The sequence below is a fragment of the Musca domestica genome, unplaced genomic scaffold (genome assembly GCF_030504385.1).
Source record: "Musca domestica strain aabys unplaced genomic scaffold, Musca_domestica.polishedcontigs.V.1.1 34, whole genome shotgun sequence".
Classification (NCBI taxonomy): Eukaryota; Metazoa; Arthropoda; class Insecta; order Diptera; family Muscidae; genus Musca; species Musca domestica.
Genome location: NW_026712313.1, coordinates 4059898 through 4080160, shown reverse-complemented (window position 1 = coordinate 4080160; position 20263 = coordinate 4059898). Strand labels below are relative to the sequence as shown.

The following is a 20263-nucleotide window of genomic DNA, read 5'->3' as shown; positions in this document are numbered from 1 at the left end:
AAATCCACGAATATTGGTCTGAAGATGCCTCTAAAAATATGTTTAAAAAATCCACGAATATTGGTCTGAAGATGCCTCTAAAAATATGTTTAAAAAATCCACGAATATTGGTCTGAAGATGCCTTTAAAAATATGTTTAAAAAATCCACGAATATTGGTCTGATGATGCCTCTAAAAATATGTTTAAAAAATCCACGAATATTGGTCTGAAGATGCCTCTAAAAATATGTTTAAAAAATCCACGAATATTGGTCTGAAGATGCCTCTAAAAATATGTTTAAAAAATCCACGAATATTGGTCTGAAGATGCCTCTAAAAATATGTTTAAAAAATCCACGAATATTGGTCTGAAGATGTCTTTAAAAATATGTTTAAAAAATCCACGAGTATTGGTCTGAAAATGCCTCTATAAATATGTTTAAAAAATCCACGAATATTGGTCTGAAGATGCCTCTAAAAATATGTTTAAAAAATCCACGAATATTGGTCTGAAAATGCCTCTATAAATATATGTTTAAAAAATCCACGAATATTGATCTGAAGATGCCTCTAAAAATATGTTTAAAAAATCCACGAATATTGGTCTGAAGTTGCCTCTAAAAATATGTTAAAAAATCCACGAATATTAGTCTGAAGATGCCTCTAAAAATATGTTTAAAAAATCCACGAATATTGGTCTGAAGATGCCTCAAAAAATATGTTTAAAAAATCCACGAATATTGGTCTGAAGATGCCTCTAAAAATATGTTTAAAAAATCCACGAATATTGGTCTGAAGATGCCTCTAGAAATATGTTTAAAAAATCCACGAATATTGGTCTGAAGATGCCTCTAAAAATATGTTTAAAAAATCCACGAATATTGGTCTGAAGATGCCTCTAAAAATATGTTTAAAAAATCCACGAATATTGGTCTGAAGATGCCTCTAAAAATATGTTTAAAAAATCCACGAATATTGGTCTGAGGATGCCTCTAAAAATATGTTTAAAAAATCCACGAATATTGGTCTGAAGATGCCTCTAAAAATATGTTTAAAAAATCCACGAATATTGGTCTGAAGATGCCTCTAAAAATATGTTTAAAAAATGAATGAATTTGGGTCTGAAGATGCCTCTAAAAATATGTTTAAAAAATCCACGTTTGGTGGTCTGAAGGTCCCTCTAAAAATTTATTTAAAAAATCCACGTTTGGTGGTCTGAAGGTCCCTCTAAAAATATGTTTAAAAAATCCACGTTTGGTGGTCTGAAGGTCCCTCTAAAAATATGTTTAAAAAATCCACGTTTGGTGGTCTGAAGGTCCCTCTAAAAATATGTTTAAAAATTCCACGAATATTGGTCTGAAGATGCCTTTAAAAATATATTTAAAAAATCCACGAATATTGGTCTGAAGATGCCTCTAAAAATATGTTTAAAAAATCCACGAATATTGGTCTGAAGATGCCTCTAAAAATATGTTGAAAAAATCCACGAATATTGGTCTGAAGATGCCTCTAAAAATATGTTTAAAAAATCCACGAATATTGGTCTGAAGATGCCTCTAAAAATATGTTTAAAAAATCCACGAATATTGGTCTGAAGATGCCTCTAAAAATATGTTTAAAAAATCCACGAATATTGGTCTGAAGATGCCTCTAAAAATATGTTTAAAAAATCCACGAATATTGGTCTGAAGATGCCTCTAAAAATATGTTTAAAAAATCCACGAATATTGGTCTGAAGATGCCTCTAAAAATATGTTTAAAAAATCCACGAATATTGGTCTGAAGATGCCTCTAAAAATATGTTTAAAAAATCCACGAATATTGGTCTGAAGATGCCTCTAAAAATATGTTTAAAAAATCCACGTTTGTAACTCTGAAGGTCCCGCTCTTTTAGCTGACCCATTTCTCCTCCTTCGTTACCTCGAAACCACTGTCCATCTCGTGTATTGTAGATACACTGCCGTAAACGGTATGAAGTTGATTTTATTTTCGTTCGTTAACTAAGGGGTAAACAAATGGAGAAGTGAGACGTACCTCCCCAACTCAGAATCAAACCGAAATTGAGCAGTGTGTGCGACGACGGTCGACGAATGCGCATGTTTGGAAATTTTTCCTTTAACTTGCATCATTTCACCTTCTGAGTGGGTCGGCAAGGGCGAAAGGGGTCGTTAGTCATTCACTACTGCTGGCGTTGGGTGCTCTGATTACCAACTAACCAACCAACAAATCGACCGACTAACCTTCCGTCAGACCATCCAACCGACCGACCGACCCACCAACTGATTTGGCTTTCCATTTCAGATTGTTGCTCTCCATTGTTAAATGACGGCGAAATTCATTTGTTGCGTGTGGCAGTAGGCCGAGTGACTACTGACAACAAATGACAATAACAACAAAACCTCAAACGAAGAACGAGAAAAAAGAAAGTCTGGAATGGAAAAACCAAAACATAACACAAAGAATGGAAGGAAGGAAAAATGAATGACAAATGAGTGTTAAACAAAAATGTGCTAAGAAATCTCAAGCTATTGTCCTTGTGGCCATGGCATGAAGGTGAAAAAGCCAAAGACCCCCACCCTCCCTTTTCCTCTCTCTATTGTTATTTAACAGGTCCTTAAATATGGTTATGCAGTTAATGTTGTTGTTGGTGTGTTCGTGTGCGTGCGTGCGTACATGTCCGCCTGCCGTGGTTATCTTTGTCTGGATGTGTGTTGGCCTTAAATTGATTTTCAAGGGTACCTACCACCCAACTATCTATCGAAATATGTATCTACGTTTGTATCTCCCATTAGATTGACAAGGCCACCCAGCTACGTAACTCCACTTAGCTGGAAGATAATGGGTCCGACAAATTTACCCTCCATTTTAATATGGGTACATACCTTCAACCTCAAACACCACCCACCCCCTAGCGATACCCGGTGGCCCGCCCTGATAATTTAAAAATAACATCATTATTATGCCTGTCAAGTCCATTGGTTTGCCTGCAGTGAGTGCCGGCAGGCTGGTTGGCATTTGTGTGAACTGCGCTTCTTTTTTTGGAAACCTGATAAGAACTGATTTTGGTTGTGTTTTTCTCGCAGTTTCGCTCGTTTACTGCTGATGAAGATTATAGCTGTTTTTGTTGTTGTAGATTTTAGTTATTTTAAAATTTATTGCAGTTTTTTGTTTTAATTTTGATGATAATTTGCCAACGAACAAATGAAAACAGTTCAAATTTTATGCCGGCTGGATTAAAAATATATGTATTATTACACAGAGCAACACAAAAAAGAATTATAGGAAATCCTTTATGGGGTCTCCGATGTAAAATTTAATGCACCCTTCATTGTATGGTAGAGTGTAATTCTCTGCCTTCGGATGGGACGCCTCAACAGGTTGCGGATAGTGGAAAGCCCAATAGATATACTGGGAAGCTCCGTTTAAAATAAGCAGTCGCGGACAACCTGCGGGTCTGGAGGAGTCGTGGCTTTACCAAAGTTTACCTCCGCCTCAATAAAAATTATCTCAAAATAGAACTTAGAAATGATTCAGGAGCCGACAATGATATGACACTGAACTTAATTAACAACAGCGACAAGAGCAAGCAATCTGCCAAATCATTGAGGATATGGGGCCTTTAAGGCTGAGTCAGGACAGTATCCCCGAAGATTTCTGGGTAACCCCCTGTTTGATGAGGAAGAGAACAAGTCAAGGGTTGACTCCTAAGGTAGTAGACCAAAAAAGTCCCAGCGGTCCAAATACAAATTAGTTGGTAAGCACATTCACAAGACCTTATTTAAAGTCCCAGATGAGCAGAGGTTTCCCCCAGTTTTTGAGCCCTCGACTGGTTTCGCCATTTTTCCTTCCATTTTATCAAAAGAGACTCTCTGCTCTGTCCTCCTTCTACTTCGATAGCCTTCGAAGTAGAAGGAGGCTATCGAAATAGAAGGAGGACAGAGCAGAGGGTCTCTTTTGATAAAATGGAAGGAAAAATGGCGAAACCAGTCGAGGGCTCAAAAACTGGGGGAAACCTCTGCTCATCTGGGACTTTAAATAAGGTCTCTGAGGTGCCAAAACCGGTGGTACCACACTTCAAAACAAGGGAAAGCAATGACTTCAGGGAGAAGAAGAAATCGAAGCGAGAAATCTTCTTATAGAAGGCCACAAGGTCATCTCATAGCAAGACCAGAACGTCTTCTCATAAAAGGTCAGAAGATCTTCTTATAGAGGGCTGAAAGTTATTCTCATAGAAGGCCAGAAAGTCTTCCCATAGAAGGTCAAAAAGTCTTCCCATAGAAGGCCAATATAGCTTCTCATAGAAGACCAGAAGGACTTCTCATAGAAGGTCAGAAGGACTTTTCATAGAAGGCCAGAAGAACTTTTCATTGAAGGCCAGTAGGACTTCTCATCGAGGGCCACAACGTCTTCTCATAGAAGTCCAAAAGGTTTTCGCATAAAAGATCAGAAGGTCTTCTCACAGAAGACCAGAGGGTCTTCCCATAGAAGGACAGAAGGTCTTCTCATAGAAGGCCAAAAGGTCTTCTCAAAAAAGCCGAAGGTGCTCTTATAAAAGGCCAGAAGGTCTTCTCATAGAACACTAGAAGGTCTGCTCATAGAAGACCAGCGAGGACCAGAAAATCTTCCTAAAGAAAAAGAGCAGATCTTTTCATTGAAGAGGTCTTCCCATATAAGGCTTAAGGTCTTTTACAAGGTCATCTCATAGAAGACCAGAAGGTTTTCTCATAGAAGGTCAGAAGGTCTTCCATTAGAACACCAGAAGGTCTGCTCATAGAAGTTCAGAAGGTCTTCTCATATAAGACCAAAGGGTATTCTCATGGAAGACCAGAAGGTTTTCTCATAGAAGGTCACAAGGTCTTCTCATTGAAGGTCACAAGGTCTTCTCATAGAAGACCAGTTGGTCTTCTCATAGAAAGCTAGTTGGCCTTTTCATAGAAGGCCAGTTGGTCTTCCCATAGAAGGCGAAAGGTCTTCCCATTGAAGGCCAGTTGGTTTTCTCATAGAAGGGTTTTCCCATAGAAGGCCAAAAAGTCTTCCCACAGAAGACCAAACGGCTTTCTCCTTGATTACCTGAAAGTAAAAGACCAGAATGACTTCTTTTAGAAGACCAAAAGGCCTTTTTATAGTAGAGCAGAAGCTCTTCTCGTAGAATACGAAAAGATCTTCCCATTAAAGACCAGAAGGACTTCTTTTTATAGAAGACCAAAATACTTTCTTCTTGCAGAAGGTCTTCTCATATAAGGCCGGAAGATCTTTCCAAAGAACACTAGAAGGTCTTCTCATTGAAAACCAGAAGTTCTTCTACTGACAGAACAATGGAGGGTCTTCTCATTGAAAACCAGAAGGTCTTCCTATGGAAGATCAAAAGAAATATTTTCGAAGAAGGTAGGAAAGGCTTCTCACAGAAAATCTGATTGATCCGAAAATTTTCCCATATAAGACCAACAGATAATTTCATAGGAAAAAGGAAGGTCTTCTCATAGAACATCAAAGAGTTTTCTGCTTTTAGATTTCCAGAAGTTGGTTTTTTAATGCCAGAAGGTCTTTTCTTTGTAGACAAAAAAGCGAACTTTCAATTTCATTTAGGCACTGTATCTGTTCAATCTGGGTGACAATGAAATTCCGCCGTGGCACCATGTCTCACATTAAAACTTATTTTGTAATCTAAATATTTTTTTTGGACTATGATTAGCTGTCGCCTCGCATAATGAATAGCACTGTTGCAGTTGTGGCTCTTGCCAGATCCAGATCTTCTTTTTACAAACTGTAGTAGATAATTTGTCTAAATTGATCTAATATCATCTGTTTCCGAGGAGTTAAAATTGTAGATATCGAAATTGAAATCTACCAGGTCGGCGTGAGTGTTGCACATGTTTATTGGATAAATGTTTGCGACCTGGCAAAAATTACCCAACTCTCTCCCAACTCATTTCCTGAGAATTACCCAATACAAGCCATGAAAGTATGCAATATTAGGAGTTTCATCCAAAATCCAGATTTACAGGACAAAATATAACTCAGTACCATTAACACTGAATGTTTCGGCATCTTTTTCCTCGTTGAATATTTAAAAAGAATTCCTAAATCGCATTCCAGCATTCCGTACAAAACATACGTATATTATATTTTTTATTTTATTTTGATTTAATATTTTATTTCTCGTTTCCTTTTTTTCTTACAAGGCACAGGCGCTGTATAAAAAAATACAATTTAAAATTGTAAAAAAAGATGTATGTTTGTATCTACAATAAATGAATTATGTATCAAAAGTAGCTTAATTAAATTACATCTATATTTTTTTTTTGTATACAAAATGTTCTTAGTCTAAAAATTTTATAAAAAAAATAAAGTATACAACAAAATATAATATAAATTAAGTAAAGCAGTTTTTATAGCACAGAATACAAATGTACTATTTAGTAATAGATGATAATCGGAGTATACATACAGTTGATTGTTATTGTAAAATATTCGTTTGTGTTCTTAATGAGAAAATTACAGTCTTTAGAGATTTAGTTTTGAGGACATGATTTCAAAATAATACTTGGGATTAGCTTTTTTGAAAATTTTTCAAATTTCTCATTGTTATTGAAGAATAGCTTTTGTTTGATTTTTTGTATTTTTTTAAATAGTTATTTGTTTTGTTTTTTTTTGGGTTGGAAGCTCTTTATAAAATTAGCAATATTTTTTCCAAAGTTTATGTGTTTTATATTGACTTGGAAGCACTGTATAAAAATAATTTATGTAGAGTATTTTATTCCCAACAATTTTGAGAGTTTTGTATTGAGTTGAAAACCCTTGATATAAAATGTATGACTTGTCTCTGTATGACGATTCTAAAGTTAAGTCGAAATAAAACCCATTCCTTATTTGTTTTTTAAAATTTTAGATTTTGATTAAATTTGTAAAATACTCTTGGAATGGATGTTTTCCTTTCGAGTTCACTTTCAAATGGTCATAGAAAAACATGACATTATTGTGGCGCTTTTTGGAAGATCTGAACAACCAATGTTTTAAGGAATTTGTTTCTTCTTTTCTCTCTCCTTCCATGAAATTACAGAGTGAGATGAAAAAACTTCAACCAACTTCAAACTGCTGTCATTTCTAAGCCACTCGTCCGACAGCTGTTGAAATTGTTCCAGTGACAGCTCATAATATTATTTACAAGCGTACAAAAGCATCTGAGCGAGAATTTTCCAGAAAAAAAGTTATTCGTGATGGAATTCAAGCGTGATAGTGATTTCTTTATATTTGGCTGGAAAACCGTAAGTGGCTATCGTTAGAGCACTCAAGCATTTAAATGTGAATAAATTTTTTATGTCTCATATCATCGCTCGTTAAAGTGATACGTCAGCAAAAATAGTTCGAAAAATGAAGAAGCTACTTGGCCGAAAACCGCGTCGCGGTGGCCGTAAAATGGCTCGTGAGCTGAACATATCACAATATTCCATTCGGCAAATGTTGAAGAATGAGCTCGGGGTAAAGCCATTGAAATTCCAAAAAGTGCAAGAAAGAAAGAAAATAGACTCAAAAAAGAGCTAAAGAGTTGCTTCGCTTGGCCGAAAGTGGTGAACTGCCGAATTTGGTTTTCTCCGAAGAGAAAACATTCGTTGTCCAGTAGTTTGTAAAGAAACAAAATGATCGTGTTTACTTGCCAAAGAGGTCAGCAGAAAATGTGCACCTTCGGTTGGCCACCAAAACTTAAGCGCCGGCCATGGTGATGGTGTGGGCCGCCATAATAGCTGATGATCGCTCTCCGCTCGTATTAATCGACCATGGCATCAGTATAAATGCCGAATATTATCGCGAAAATATTCTGGAGGGTGTATTCAAGCCTTGGGCACGCAAACATTTTGGCTGCAGGTCTTGAACATTCCAACAGGACTCCAGCATCATCGCACTCAGCACGCTCAGCACAAAATCAGGTTCCTCGCTTCATTTCCAGCGCACAATGGCCACCAAAATCTCCGGATACCAATCCGTTGGACTATTGTGTCTGGAATAATTTAGAAAGCAAGGTTGGCACTAAAAATACCAAAGTGTCGATCACCTAAAGCAAGCACTTCGCTGGGAATGGGCTAAAATACCGCAGAGCAATATTCGGGCAGTGTGTGACGGTGTTTCATTGGCCGTTTGAAGGCCATAATTCGTGCCAATGGTGACAAATTTGAGCAAATCTAAACTAATTTTAAAATTTGATGCTATTTCCGACATTTTTTGCTTTCATTCAATAAAATTTAAAAAAAAAATGTAAATATTATGGCGTTTGACTTTGTTGCAGTTTTTTTATCTCACCCTGACGTATTTTATTCCCAAAACATTTGGAGTTTTGTATTGAGTTGAAAACTCTTGATATAAAATGTATGACCTGACTCCAAATGGCGATTCCTGAGTTAAGCCGAAACAACGCCCATTCCTTATTTGTTTTTCAAACTTTAGATTTTGATTCAATTCAAAAAATATTCTTGGAATGGATGTTTTTCGTTGGAGTTCACTTTCAGATCGCCATGGAAAAACAGGACATTATTGTGGGGCTCTTTGGAAGATCTGAACAACCAATTTTTAGGGAATTTTTTTCTTCGTCTCTCCCTCCTTCCATGTAAATATATTGTTGTGTTTTTGTAAAGCTTTACATCTTATCTTAGTCTATCAATTATCTTAAAATAAATTGAGTATTTTTCAAATACTAAATCATAAAAAATGAACCGAAAATTTTTCTCATTTTCATAAGCTACCTAATTCCGAGACACTTCCTCATTGAGGAAAAACAACTTGAAACCTTCTTCATACGATTTGGAAAAAAAAAATCTCCCTACTTTGAAGGTAGCAATAACATTTTCAGCTTTTCCGCCTCACTCATTATAAGTGGGGTATTTTTGTGTTTATCCACCAGTGACTGCATTTCATAGGCATCGGCTTCGTAACGATTACGCCGCTGATTATGGTGATTCATGTGGCGTACACATTTCTTTAGATCATCCTCATCGGCTGAGGTGCGATTGGAGAGATCAAAGGCGTCCGCCTGAATACCCACATCACAGCTGGTCTTACTTTGGCCGGAGAGAGAATGTTGTAGGAAAACATTTAGCGGCAAATCCAAGTCCACCGAAGAAAATGAATCATTGCTGGCCGTGTCCTCGTCATCATCCTCATCATCACGATGGCTGCCAAAGGTTAATTCCCGTTTTAGCTGTAAATTTAAATCCGAGGTGTTAAGGGAATCCATTTCGAATATTTTCGAATTGGTAGATTTTCGACGATTTGAATTGGCGGTTTGATTGCGTTTAAGGGAACGCTTGTGTTGGGAGGTGTTAAGGGCCTGCGACTTCCGTGAATGCCTTGAGTTGCGTGTGGAATTGCGTGAATGTTTGTGATTATGATTAGAATCATGGGACTTTTGGGTCTGTTTAAGCAGCTCCTCATAGGCAGATTGACGTTTGGTTTTACTACTCCTCCCATGCATATTAGTATGGTCATCCTCTTCATTATCATGATCATGTATCTCTTCTATTTGGGGACCATTGTGATGCCTTGTTTCAAACTCCTCCGAATTATCATCACTTAAATCCTGTTTGAGTACAACATCCAAACGCGACCCCTGTATCTTCAAAGATCCCTTCGAGTTTTCTTCTTCATCCGAGGAAGTGGTCATGCCCTGATTTTGTAAAAATGGCAATATCAGTTGACCATTTCTGGCCAAAAATTCGGTTATATCATTTGGATCCAAGGTGCCATGCCCCGACCTCCTCTTTGAGCCACCATGATTTTTTGTACTCTGTGCAAAGAGTCCCAGTTTGTGATGTGAATTGGGATAGGTGGTTTTTTGTAGCGCAATAATTTGTGATTCTATGGAGGTACTACTCTCCCGCCTTCCGTTGTGTCGTCTTCCTCCGCCGGCGGCATTAAAGTCTCGAGCCTTTTGATAACGTTTCCCCGCCGAATGTTTGCCGTGATGGTGATGTCTGCCACCCCTTGATCGCGCCACTTTGGTTTTCATTTCCTGTATCTTCACCGAGACCTGGGAGTCAACGGAATTCCGCCGAGACTCCACCGAAACATGTCTCACACTAAAACTTATCTCCGAATCTAAGGAATTTTTGCGATTATGATGAGCTGCCGCTCCGGCATGATGACTAGCATTGTTGGCAGCAGTGGCTCCTGTCAGAGCCATTCTTCTCTTTACAAACTGTGGTAGATAATTTGCCCAAGTGGAGCTAATGTCATTCGTTTCCGAGGAATTTAAATCGTTGACATCAAAATTTAAACCTACCGGATCGGTGTGGGTGTTGCAAAGGGTTATGGAGAGCCTCCCCTTATCTTCGAATTCTTTGCGCTTGGCCCATGTCTGGGCTATGACTTTGTGTTTGGGCATTTTCACTTCCTCCGATACATCTTTCCCGCACTTTTTTCTGATATAACGTTTCCAGGTTTCCACAGAGCTGGGCGTCCAGCACCAAGTAGACATGACAATGCCGGCACCAAAGAGACACAGCAAATGTAATTGCAGGACCGAAACACTGGGTCTCTGGGACAATTTGCACTGGACATATTCATTGTTGAAACGGCCAAAAATTGTACAGCTGGAAAAGAAACGAAATTTGTTAGTAATTGAATCACCCAAGAAATAAGGCCTACTTACTTCACATACTCCCTTAAACTCTCCGCCCACTCCTGCGAGTGGCGAAATTCATTGACATGGCAGGCAATCGACACCAAAATAAACAGCAACGTAAACAGGGCACAAACACTCATCCGCACAATAATCAAATGGATTTTATTACTCGCCGATGTCGACTTAATGTCATTGGCAAAATGTTTCAAACCAAACAACATTATCATGCCACGAATTATGAAATAACCACCCACCAATATAACACCGCACAGAGGGCCCAGCAGCAATCCGGAACGAATGGGGTGGTTACGATAGCCCACAAAACAAATACCAACAATACTATTGCCATCCACTTCACTGAGGGCCAATGTTGTAATGGTTAGCACCAGTGGCAAAGACCAGGCAATCAAATGGAAATAGGAACCTTTCTTATCGATGCGATCTTGAACATTGCCTACAGCTCGCAAATGCCAGGCATAGGTTAGGAAAACAAACCAAACCATGGCCGCAATCAGAAAGTAATAGACAATTACAAAGACCACAACACAGGAGAGGTTTTCTCCTGCCGTGGGTTCAGAATGACGCAGTGTGCCATCTTTACGGCAGACAATGTCCTCGCGCGAACCAGGTGTGAATTGGGCCAACCATCTGAAACGAGGGAATGGAGAAAATGATTAGTTATCTGGAGTAGCTATAACTTTATGAATATTAATTTAAAAAAATTAATAGTTCTTGAAAAATTGTCTTAAGAGGACTACTAAACACGAAATCTAGTTCTGGCAGGGACGAAATTTGTATGCCCTTCAACATATGAAGTCTTGACTAATGGCTAATTTGTCTAACTTCAAAATCTATGTTTCGATTTCCTCTTCCTTCTCGCAGCCTTTCCTTGATTTGGAGGATGATACCTCCGTCTCTGGTACATCAGTGGTCTTTTTTGAAAGCCTCATTGTTAGAGTCTTCTTTGATACCACCTTTCCAAGTGAGCAGGGGTTTCCCGCAGTCGTCGTATTTTTCGAAGCCTCGACTAGTTTCATCACTGCTCTGCATGTGGGGATATTAATTATAGGGATAGGATACGTCCTCTCTAACCTCCTAAGGTTCAGGTTTGTCCTGATAAGCTGCAGCTCCGTATCAATGAGCTTTAATGGATCCATCGACATATCAACTATAGTAGTTTACTGTTCACCGATTCCCCTTATCCCTTTGGATTTGGAGCTCTTGGAAGACCCCACTCTGTTCTCCTATAACTTTGATTAACTCCAGCCTTGAGAGTGTGTGATTTGCGACCAATTTGTATTGGGACCGCTGGGACTACTCAGGTCAAATCTCTTTGGATTTGGCGCTCTTGGTTGCGGGAGAGCTCAGCGGCACTTCGATTATATCAATGCAGACCCCACTCTGTTCTCCTACTACTTCTATTACCTCAAGCCTTGAGAGTGTGGGCTTTCCGTCCAATTTGTCTTGGGACCGCTGGCACTTTTCAGGTCGACTACCTTTGGAGTCAACCCTTGACTAGAAGTCGAGTCATGGATTATCGTGTTACCCATGTCCTCTTCTTCATTGAGCAGGGGGTTTCCCAGAGATATACAGGGATGCTGTCCGGACTCTGCCTTAACGAGTCAATAACCGCTGCTGCTGTCTGGCTACAATATATTTTATCAGGTCCGATGTCAGAGCATTATCGGCACCCTGAGGTCCCGTCCGCTTTGTTATTCTACTGGTAGCAAACGAAACTGAATCACTTTCCGAGTCCGATCTTAGAGCCATTCTTGTTGAGGTGGAGGTAAATGTCGCACTTGTAGCTTTGTTGACTGAGGGTACCAAGGTCACACGGGCGGCAGGTGAAAGGGACGTTTAATATTTTTCATTTTTATGCTGTCGTCTTCGTGAGGTCGACCTCCGTGTCATGACAAGGACACGTTAACTAAACCTGATATTCGAGGACTAAATCCACATTTAGTACTCGAAAAATATTAATCCTTGAAAAAATATTCTTTAAAAATCCACGTTTTTGGTCCTTCAAAAAAATAATTTTTAAAAATCCACGTTTTTGGTCCTTCAAAAAAATAATTTTTAAAAATCCACGTTTTTGGTCCTTCAAAAAAATATTTTTTAACAATCCACGTTTTTGGTCCTTGAAAAAATATTTTTTAAAAATCCACGTTTTTGGTCCTTGAAAAAATATTCTTAAAAAATCCAAGTTTTTGGTCCTTGAAAAAATATTCTTAAAAAATCCACGTTTGATGGCTCTGAAGGTTCTTGAAAAAATATTCCTCAAAAATCCACGTTTTTGGTCCTTGAAAAAATATTCTTTAAAAATCCACGTTTTCGGTCCTTGAAAAAATATTCTTTAAAAATCCACTTTTTTGGACGTTGAAAAATATTCTTTTAAAATCCAGTTGATTTTTTGGTCCTTGAAAAAATATTCTTTTAAAATCCAGTTGATTTTTTGGACCTTAATAAAATATTCTTTAAAAATCCACGTTTTTGGTCCTTCAAAAAATATTCTTTAAAAATCCACGTTTAGTCCTTGAGAAATATTTTTTAAAAATCCCTGTTTAGTCCTTGGGAAAATTAAGATATCAACATTTAAATGCTCTAATAGTCCTTGCCGGTCTAATGCCAGTACATCGTCTACCTTGTCTCACAAATCATTCTACAACTAACTTCTAAAACACTCCGCCAATCACTTACCCCAAACACGCAATCATGAAACACATATTGATATAGAAAACAATCAATGCTGGATATTTGCTGGCATTTTCCCAATCAATCATAAATGTGGCCACAACAAACAGATTGCATAGGAAGCACAAGGTGGCACCCCATCCAATTAACTTCTGTATTTGACGATGTTCACCATCGGTGTACAAAGGATCCTTACAACGTACACCACAACCCTCCACGCCGGGATGATAGCTAACACTCGATTCAGCCGGTACCAAAGGATCCAAACACTGACCGGTTAGATTAAATTTCATTTCACGTACTTCATTATTACATTTTGAGGGAAAATGTGTTTCATTGCACTTCAAGTATTCGGGGAAATATGAAGTGTTGTAGAGTATGCGACAGGGCTCCAAGGTAAGGCGGCACATTTCCAGCGAAGGCAAATACACCATATCATCGCCATTGATATTCTCACATTTGGGAGCCAAGACGGCACATATAAAGGGCTGTAGTGAAAAAGTAAAATAAATTAATTAAATAAATCTTTTTCTCTCCAAATTCATGTCACACTCACCTGTATCACAGCCCAGCACTTGGGTACATGTTTCAGTGCCATCATATTTTTCAATCTCTCTTGGATATCCTTTTGACTGTGCGATATGGTCAAATCCAAACTGGTATGTGTATATGGCAGTTTAACACCCAAACATGTGGAAAATTGTAGTTTTTCACAATTTCCCTTGCGCACACACTGCACATGTTGCATACTGAGGCCACGACCATCCAACCAATGTTTATCATCTTTACCTTTTTTATAGATGCGGAAATTACTGGTACCATTTATGGGTTCCAAGGGGATTTGTAGGTGGTTTGTTGCTTGACTGTTGGTGATGGCGGCGGGCGATATAACATTGGGCGCTGTGGCCACAGCTAGCAGGGAGGTGGCAGCTGTGATATTAGCTTCCGCTAGCGATAGTTTTAACAAGATTATACACAGTGCGAGGAATAGAATGGGTGGTCGACATCGACAGGTGAGAGGATCTTTTTTCAGTTTTCTTAAATGAAAATATAGAAGTCGGTAAATATAAATTGAATATTTCATTAAAGGTATTTATATTTAAAATTTATATAAATATATAAATATATAAAATGTTTTAAAACTCCATGTTCTGTCCTTGAAAAAAATATTTCAAAAATACGCGTTTTGTCCTCGAAAAAAAATTTAAAAAAAATCCTCGTTTTGTCCTCGGAAAAAAATTGAAAAAAACCTATTCTTGTCTTTGGAAACAAATTTAAAAAAAAATCCGCGTTTTGTTGCTCTAATAGATCTTTTCAAAAATTCTTAAAACTCCCCATTTTTAGTTCGACTTAAATGTGAGTGTTTGTCTATCTTGTCTTACAGATCAGTTGCTCCGGTAGTCCTCGAAGAAATATTTTTTAAAAAAAGTCCATGTTTATATTCCTAAAACGTCTGCGTCTTTTCCTAAAACTACTGTTTAAAATAATATATGGGTATGAAGAGGGAACAAGTGGTTAAGAGGGTGGTACACGATTGATATTGGCATTCGAGAACGTAGCTAGAGGCTAAAGGGTAGGACAAATCATGATAAACCAATGTGTTAGGTACCGATATCATATTTTTGTTATGTCTCCGGGTCAGATTTTTTGATGGAAGACGAAGACCAATTTTCATAGAATTATTAAGTTAAATTTGACGGATACGTTTTTCAGCAGACCTTCGGAAAATACTATCTACTTCAGCCCAACACTTCTCGTCGCTTTTTCTACAACTTCTCTATTGCCTTTGATTTAACATTGTCTCTTCTTCTTCTTTTCAGGATGAAACCCAGTGACTGTGATTGATGTATTCTACAGCATTGAGACATTTCGGAATAGCTATCCAGTTGGCGATCATCAATATTCGTTCTCATCTACAAAAATTGAAGCATTTGAAATTCTGATCACGCAAAACGTTTTGAGGATGTCGATCTGTGTGGAATCAGTTGTTCGTTCGATGCATATCAGTGTAGAAAGTTAAAACAAAAAAGCTTCCCGAGCTGAAGTGATATCTCCGGGACAGTAGCTTTAAGTCGTCCGTGGAAGCTGCAGTCGTCTACGATAAATTGAAAATGAAGGTCCGCAAATTGAAGGCCGGTATTACTTTTGGGTTCAGATGAATATACCATGTTGGTTTCTTTAAATGCTGTCTGTGTTTATATGTTCGACGCCAGTGAACTCAGCGAACATGTACATACTAGGTTGGCAGCCGCTGGACGAAACTGGAATGTTGTTGTTTCGGGTGAATTCGGTATCGTAGAACATGCTGAAGTGGGATTGCTCTTTAATTGCACAGCTAAACCTACCCGAAGTAGCCAAATTTCTAAATCTGGAGCTTGAACCAGATTAGCAGAATTCAAACACCCATACGTTCTACTACTACAACAACAATACATATGACAAATATTAAGTAAGGTTACAGCGCCGCAATAAGAACCACATGACAGTATTTGGACTTGATGAAACGAAGATTCTTTCCGTACGTCAGAATAAATGGGAGTTTTCCAAATAAAGGCAAATGAAACTCCCCCGTCCCAACTTTTCACAAAAGACCTACACGAATTAGAATGTTCCGAAGTAAGATCAAAAATCTACTGTCCAAGTCTGTGTATTATTCACATTGATATTGCCAACACTGTCATCAGTCAATGAAATCTCGCATTCCAACTCCATCAGTGAAAGAAGTTGTCTGCCTGTACAAGGTGGGATTATTTTGGTCCAACTATGTTCAAGATGATGCAGCCGTATCAATTCGTATTCGGCGTGCTTAGACAGCAATGAGTTTGTCCAGACTGTGCTTCAGGATAGCATACTATACCGCATACTTACTGAAGATTTATGGATATAACCCTTCGAAGTGGCTGAGTTGAAAGGAGCTCAAGTCTATGCACCGAAATTCTTCTTCCGGTAAGTTTTGTGCAGAACGCTTTGATTATTATATTTTTACCGATCTTACTAGGTTCGTGCTTCGTCGAAATTATTAACTTTTTTGACATGATAATTATCTATAATTTAGAACTTTTCACTATTCTGTATGTCTATGAAATTTCCCACCCAGCAGTTAGTTGTAATACTATCGGCAGTTACGGAAACAATAACTTTTCCACAGCTATGGGGAGGTAATTTGCTACTACTACCAAAGCTATACAATCTGCAAAAAAATATACCAGAAGTCTGACCATCTACAAAAATATCCGTTTAAAAAGTTGATTTATCACAAATCGCTTTTGGAACCTGTGCATAGGTGGAAGTCATACCTTCCCAACTAATGAAATGAATGTAATTTTTTTCGGCTTATTTCACTACCAAGGCTCATTTTTCGGAAAAGCTGATTTCCTTGAGAAAATAAAATTATGACCTTGGAATCAAGCCCTTAAGGGATTCACAATGACGACCATTGGGAAAATTTTAAAACAATAAATTCCGCAAGTGAAATACGCACTATTATATGGGGGCTATACCAGAACGTGGACCTGCACAGCCAATTTTCTGTCATAGGCTGTAGTATTCATTACTAACATCAAATACCAAATTTGAAACAATTCCGGTGAATAATGTAGCTAAAATCATCAAAATACAGGGTGAGCTGAAAAAACTGAAACCAATTTCAGACTGATATCATTTCTAAGTCACTCGTCCGACAGCTGTTAAAATTATTCCAGTGACAGCTCATTATATGGCTGGAAAACTACAAGTGGCTATCGTTAGAGCACTCCAGCTTTTAAATTGAAAAAATCTTTTGTGTCTCGTACCATCGCTCGTTATTGTGATACTGGTAGCGTAGGCCGACGTCAAGGGAGTGGACGGAAGAAAACAGCAACATCAGCAGAAATGGTTCGAAAAGTAAAGAAGCGACTTGATCGAAACCCGCGTCGCAGTGGCCGAAAAATGGCTCGTGATCTGAACTTATCGCAATATTCCATTCGGCAAATAGTGAAAATGAGCTCGGGGTAATTCCAAAAGTGTAAGAACTTACACCGCAACTGAAAGAAAATAGACTCAAAAGAGCTAAAGAGTTGCTTTGCTTGTCCGAAAGTGGTGAACTGCCGAATATGGTTTTCTCCGATGAGAAAACATTCGTTGTCCAGCAGTTTGTAAATAAACAAAATGATCGTATAATAGGCGCTTGCCAAAGAGGTCAGCTGAAAATGCACCTTAGGTTGGCCACCAGAACTCAAGCCCCGGTCATGGTGATTGTGTGTGTAAAAATTATGGCGTTTGACTTTGTTGCAATTTTTTGTCTCACCCTGTATATGTTGATGGTCGAATAAGGGCCAGGGTATTCGTTAAGCTGATTTTAGTTCCAGGGTATAGCAACATAAATGGCTGATGAATTTGTTCAAGATGGTGTCCATTTGATATATCTACCGATTGGTGAGACAGTCAAATCATCGATAAGCTGCTTCTCGAACAAGCTGGCACTTGGAAATTGGTTGCAAGTTATCTAAGGCCATCTGGATGTCACTCTTTCAATTAGTAGTCACATAAGACGTTAACGTTGGCTTGGCCTACCGTAGACTGAATGAGGATGAAGATGATGTAGAGACGATTGAATACCCGATATGTAGATGTCCCATGTTATCAAACAGGATACACAGACTATTTGATAGGTGGGAGATAGAAACTCGAACGCTCTTCTCAGAAGTAGATCTCAACAGAGGGTCAAAATTTTGAGTATCCAAGAAGCTTACAAAACGTGAAATCAGCATCCAATTCCATTCAGACTTGGTACAACTCAATGTTTTCACCAACATAACGTTTTTTTAAATATATAGATCTGTTGTGAAAATTATATATATCTGCGAAACCCCTTCTGGTACTTCACCCACAAAGGGTCACAATTTAGCATTACACTGGAGATCCATTTTATCTTCCATTAAGAGAAGGCTTAGCATAGATAGAAGATATATCTTAAAATCCAACTAAATGTAAGGCCTAAAAAGGTCGTCTAAATATCTTCTATAGATATACACACCTTTTGAAGGAAGATAGAGTAGCATCTGTAGTTATTTAATCGATTTTGCGTTAGGTCGCATTCTAAGTTCATGAGCAAATGTTTTCAGTTATTACAACGTGTCATGATACACCCTATATTCCATAATATGCGATTAATGAACCCCTTTTTCTCAACCACAAATGAAATTAAAGCCATCAAAGCGTTACAAGATTTGGGTGGAAAAAACGAGATCATCACAGCGTGCAACTCTCCTAATGTGTGAACGAAATATTTTCATTACAATGACAATGGAAGATGGGGAAGGCCACTTTTTGTTGTTGATGGAATAACCCCTTTAATGAAGCAGATTTCAATACCGATCACATAGCAAGAACAGATTGTTTTGTGCATTTAAGTAACTTAATTTGTATGCAGCAGCAGCAACGGGCCAGATCGGTATTGAAGGTACATTAAGAGTAATATGATATGGGCTCTCCAAAGATGCACCACCACCACCAGAATTCTTTACATTTTTCACACCCAGTTCAGTTTTCTACCCCTTTTACACGTTCCCCTTCAAGGAGGAGGAACAAGAAGCAGCCGCCTCACAAAATACATAAATAAAGAAGACATTAAATAAAAATAGCAACACATAAAAAATTGAACAAATGTTCCAAGAACTTACATTCTGCTGGTGGGACTCATGGCTTTTTTCGACTTGTCTTCTTCTCGTCTAGAGACGAGACAATGTGGCTGGCCTGCTGTTGTATTTTTTATTTTATTTCCACAAAACGAAATAAAAATGCGACCAGAAAGTTATGGCCACTAAATGAAACTGGTAAAATAACTTGAAATTAGTTAACACATTTTCTTAATAAATTCTTTTAATACACAATTGCTGTTGTTGTTGTTATAATTCCATCAAAGCACCGGATTTGTTTATGTTTTTTTTTTCGTGTGTGATTTGTTGTTAAAAGCAATTTCGGCGACTTTTTTGTTGTCTGGCAATCTTCAAGATTCTTTTTGTGGGAATTTCTCTTCGTTTTTTTTTCTTCTTTTTTACTCCTTTCCAGGGTATAATTTTATTGGCAGTGTGAATTTCTTTATTAATTTTAATACTTATTTAGTCATATTCTTTTGTTTAACAAATAAAACAAACTCGAATTTAAATTAAAAATCAAAGAAAACAAATCAACAACGAACGAACGAGTCAAAGAAACACTACCGCAGAACTTAAATGAAATTAACTAAATGACACAGACTGCGGTGAGCTGCTGCTGCCGCCGAGAGAGAGAGAGCGCGAGAGACAAACTGAGAGTGAATGGGAGGACCACCCAAATCGCATTGTTTGAGTAACAGTATTGCCACATGATTTATTTTGTGTTATGTTTTCGGTATTGGCAGGTAGGAAAGGAGATTTTTGTGAGATGTAATTGACAGGTAAATCAATAAATCGAGGGACTCATAAAACAAAATTAAGTATTTAACCTTAAATTGTGGAGAAACTAAATTGTGACTAATACTCGGATATTATGAAACAGATGCTTCAAAAATTGTGCGGCATGCTTTTCATAATATCAGAACAAATGGTACAATAAGGAGGAAATGCTTGAAACTTTTTCAAAAATATCATCACTACATTTTAATTATTCAATCCCATGACTCAACAGAATTATATTTTTTATGCGCGCCACACAATGTGCGCTTTTTCTTATCGTCGATTTTTAATTTTTAAACAATAAAAACAGCGTTATTGTTCTAAATCTGAAATTTTGAAATTTTTTCGTAATCATAAAGGAAAATCGTTTATCGTGACAAGCCATTTTGAATACGCTCCACAATTTGGAACAAATTTGGAAATTAAAAAAAATATATATAAAATCCGTTAAAAATTATGTTAAAACCCTAAAAATACCTAATATAGCCATTATATTGGAGTCTATACGAAGACATGAACTTGCATAGGCAATTTCATCATAGGCCATTGCAATATTCAAATACGAAAC

The 20263-nt window shown here is 37.8% G+C and overlaps 1 protein-coding gene and 1 long non-coding RNA gene across 3 annotated transcripts; one reads left to right on the top strand and one right to left on the bottom strand.

The window, feature by feature from the left end:
* The first annotated feature begins 2401 nt into the window (after nt 1-2401).
* On the top strand, nt 2402-2841 carry LOC109613197 (uncharacterized). The gene is made up of 3 exons (XR_002194860.2): nt 2402-2532; nt 2590-2714; nt 2772-2841. It is a non-coding gene; the product is annotated as an uncharacterized LOC109613197 (long non-coding RNA).
* A 3770-nt stretch (nt 2842-6611) lies between these two features.
* On the bottom strand, nt 6612-19647 carry LOC101901033 (protein smoothened). 2 transcript variants are annotated; one of them, XM_011295410.3, is made up of 6 exons: nt 18943-19647; nt 13839-14319; nt 13289-13770; nt 10619-11239; nt 10250-10559; nt 6612-10165 (listed from the first exon to the last, which is right to left on the bottom strand). In XM_011295410.3, the coding sequence occupies exons 1-6, from the start codon at nt 18960-18962 to the stop codon at nt 8792-8794; spliced, it is 3288 nt and encodes a 1095-aa protein (XP_011293712.2). In that variant the 5' UTR covers nt 18963-19647; the 3' UTR covers nt 6612-8791. The 2 variants fall into 2 exon arrangements, with proteins under 2 accessions (XP_011293712.2, XP_005186442.2); XM_005186385.4 differs by having other exon boundaries at nt 6612-10559; nt 18943-19645.
* Nucleotides 19648-20263: the final 616 nt, after the last annotated feature.

Bases quoted from the DNA above. Each gene is read 5' to 3' on its own strand.
- LOC101901033 (XM_005186385.4), bottom strand. From the start codon at position 18,962: ATGAGTCCCACCAGCAGAAT. The intron at 14,320-18,942 runs GTAAGTTCTTGG...TTTTCATTTAAG, and splicing joins ATGAGTCCCACCAGCAGAAT to AAAACTGAAAAAAGATCCTC. The intron at 13,771-13,838 runs GTGAGTGTGACA...TTTTCACTACAG, and splicing joins AGTGCTGGGCTGTGATACAG to CCCTTTATATGTGCCGTCTT.